Source organism: Tribolium madens, unplaced genomic scaffold, assembly GCF_015345945.1.
Source record: "Tribolium madens isolate multiple individuals breed KSU strain unplaced genomic scaffold, Tmad_KSU_1.1 Scaffold_71;HRSCAF=194;Tcas5.2_LG6, whole genome shotgun sequence".
Classification (NCBI taxonomy): domain Eukaryota; kingdom Metazoa; phylum Arthropoda; class Insecta; order Coleoptera; family Tenebrionidae; genus Tribolium; species Tribolium madens.
In genome coordinates this window covers 8,927,295-8,929,547 of record NW_025401041.1, presented here as the reverse complement: position 1 = coordinate 8,929,547, position 2,253 = coordinate 8,927,295, and the positions used below count along the sequence as shown (strand labels likewise).

Sequence of the window (2,253 nt, the reverse complement as noted above, 5' to 3'; positions counted from 1 at the left end):
ACAATTTATTAAAAATTCCATCGGCACTCACCAAAATGCAAAAAATAGACACTGCACATCCAACTTGATCACTTTTAAATAAATCACAACCCATTACAAAAGGATTTCAAACAGTTTTTCTTTTGAAATAAATTTGCGTGACACAACAACTTGATGTGACAGCAAGAAATGTCACATTGACTTTTTCGCGTAAAATTTTTTTACGTAAACAATCACGTCGTATGTTAAACAACCAATAATGTGTCAAAAAAAACAATCTATCTCTAAGAAGTGTCCTTTACGCGGTCAATGTGTCTCACATGTAAAAAGTGTAAATAAAGACTCTGGCAGCCCCCCAATCCATTCGAAATGTTGACAACGACAAATAAATGCCTCTCCTTTCTACTCTAGTATTTAAAAAAATTGTCTTAAAGACGTAGAAAAAAAGTTTTTAGCTGAGCAGAATTTTCGAGTGCGACAACACTGTCACGCTTTAGTATTATAAAATGTCAAATGTCAAAAAATAAATGTAAAAATTTTTTGAAAGATAGAATTTTTTAAACATTTTTGTCTTGCACAGTCACCCATTTTATCAATTTTGTTTATTATTTAACACAAGTTAAATCTTAGCAAACTCTTAAATTATAAAATTTAAATTTGGAAACATAAATTCATTATAAAATATTAAGTTTCATAAATTGAGCTTACTGTCGAAGTTGATGAACAAATTGATTTTGCCAACAAATTTAGATTTTCGGTGATATCTAAAATTTATTAAAAAAATTTCAAATAATATTTTAAAATTTTAAATATTTAACTGTTTTTGAAAATTATAAAATTAAGTTTGATATTTGATTGGTAAGTAAAAAATTCAAATGCTGAATTTCATGTGTAATTTTCTATTTAAGAAGTTTTAGATTTAATTACCAAAAAGACAAGAATTCAAAAATTTTCAATTATTTTAATTTTATTGCGAGAACACACATAAATAGTGAAATATTGAGAAAAAGTCACCTTTCACTTGTGGAAAACTTTTGCTGCATATAAATTTTCGTGTCATCTTGTGTCAAAACAACCAAATATTCCATGTTTCGCAAAGGTAAAATCTCTCCAAGAAAATTGAGTAATTTTGTTTCTTGTCGGAATCAAATTATTACCGAAGAGAAAGTAAAAAAATTCTTTACTCAATGCAAGCTATCAATTTCGTACACTTTTTTTCTTTTATTTCTAATTACAATCGTTCCAGATCTAATTTATTCTAATCACTGCGATGCAAAAATACCCGAAAAAATCACCAAATTAACGTAATAATCTAGAAAGTGCGTATTATATAACACTAATGTTTTGGTCACGTGACTTATTTCCACCCATCTGGGTCAAGTTTTACTATCAACTCGTATTTTTAGAAAGCGAATCGGAATTTTCGTAATCGTACGTTTCTTTCACCTCAAGGTCGAATTATATTTATACCTACTTTATTCCATTAACAAAAATTATAGTAAATATTTGTACAACAAGTAGAGAAAACCGATCAAGAGGACGATTTTGCACACCAGATCCACGAATCGCATCCTGAAACAAACAAATTTACGTCAAAAATTTTTTTACAATTTTTTTCGTATTTTTTTACAATCGCATATGTCTCCTAGCCGAAGGTATTGTTTCGTCGCCCTCTTTGAGGATGTAAAGACGGGCAGCTCGCACACAATCGGTGAAATAATCATGGTAGTTAATTCCTTCGCCATCGAGTTTGTAAATTGCTCGTTCTTTTGGATTGAGCATTTGACGTAATTTCATGGAATCGTCATTGTTGAAATCCCATTGGTTATTGGCGTAATATTCAAACACTTCGTAGCCTTTGGAAACGCGTTTTTGGACACGCATTAAACTGGAAGAGAAAGTAGATGAATTGCTGGTTGCATATAAAAGAGACGGAGCAAAAAATTTATACAGGGTCAGTCACAGAAATAATTTGGGCAGTAACCCATTACACAATTTACATAGGCGTCTAGCTTCCTCATTTTTTTAAATTATAAAACTTTGCATACCTTTTCATTTTGACATTTAAAAAGTAACAGTCAATTTTTGTTAATACAATGTATTATTATTGAAAAGTGGGCAAACTAATTAATTTTTAAACTCTACGTAATTTTACGTCTAGAAAACCATATTTCAACCGTTTTTACGARTTTTAGTAAATTGACTATTTTTACGATTTTACCTTCAAAAACTCAAAAAATTCAAAATTTTTGAAACTTGACCCAATGTCGTTTT

General features: G+C 29.5%; 1 protein-coding gene across 3 annotated transcripts in view; it reads right to left on the bottom strand.

Moving 5' to 3' along the window:
• Positions 1-1,140: 1,140 nt before the first annotated feature.
• The window catches only part of LOC123008524 (putative fatty acyl-CoA reductase CG5065), a 7,765-nt gene continuing 6,652 nt past the window's right edge, over positions 1,141-2,253 (bottom strand). For 2 of the 3 annotated variants that reach the window (XM_044404366.1, XM_044404365.1), the window contains exons 7-8: positions 1,610-1,867; positions 1,141-1,551 (exon numbers count right to left, since the gene is read on the bottom strand). In XM_044404366.1, coding sequence (XP_044260301.1) covers positions 1,473-1,551; positions 1,610-1,867 — 337 coding nt within the window. In that variant the 3' untranslated portion in view covers positions 1,141-1,472. The remainder of the gene's footprint in view (positions 1,552-1,609; positions 1,868-2,253) is intronic. The other variant, XM_044404367.1, reaches the window with a different exon arrangement.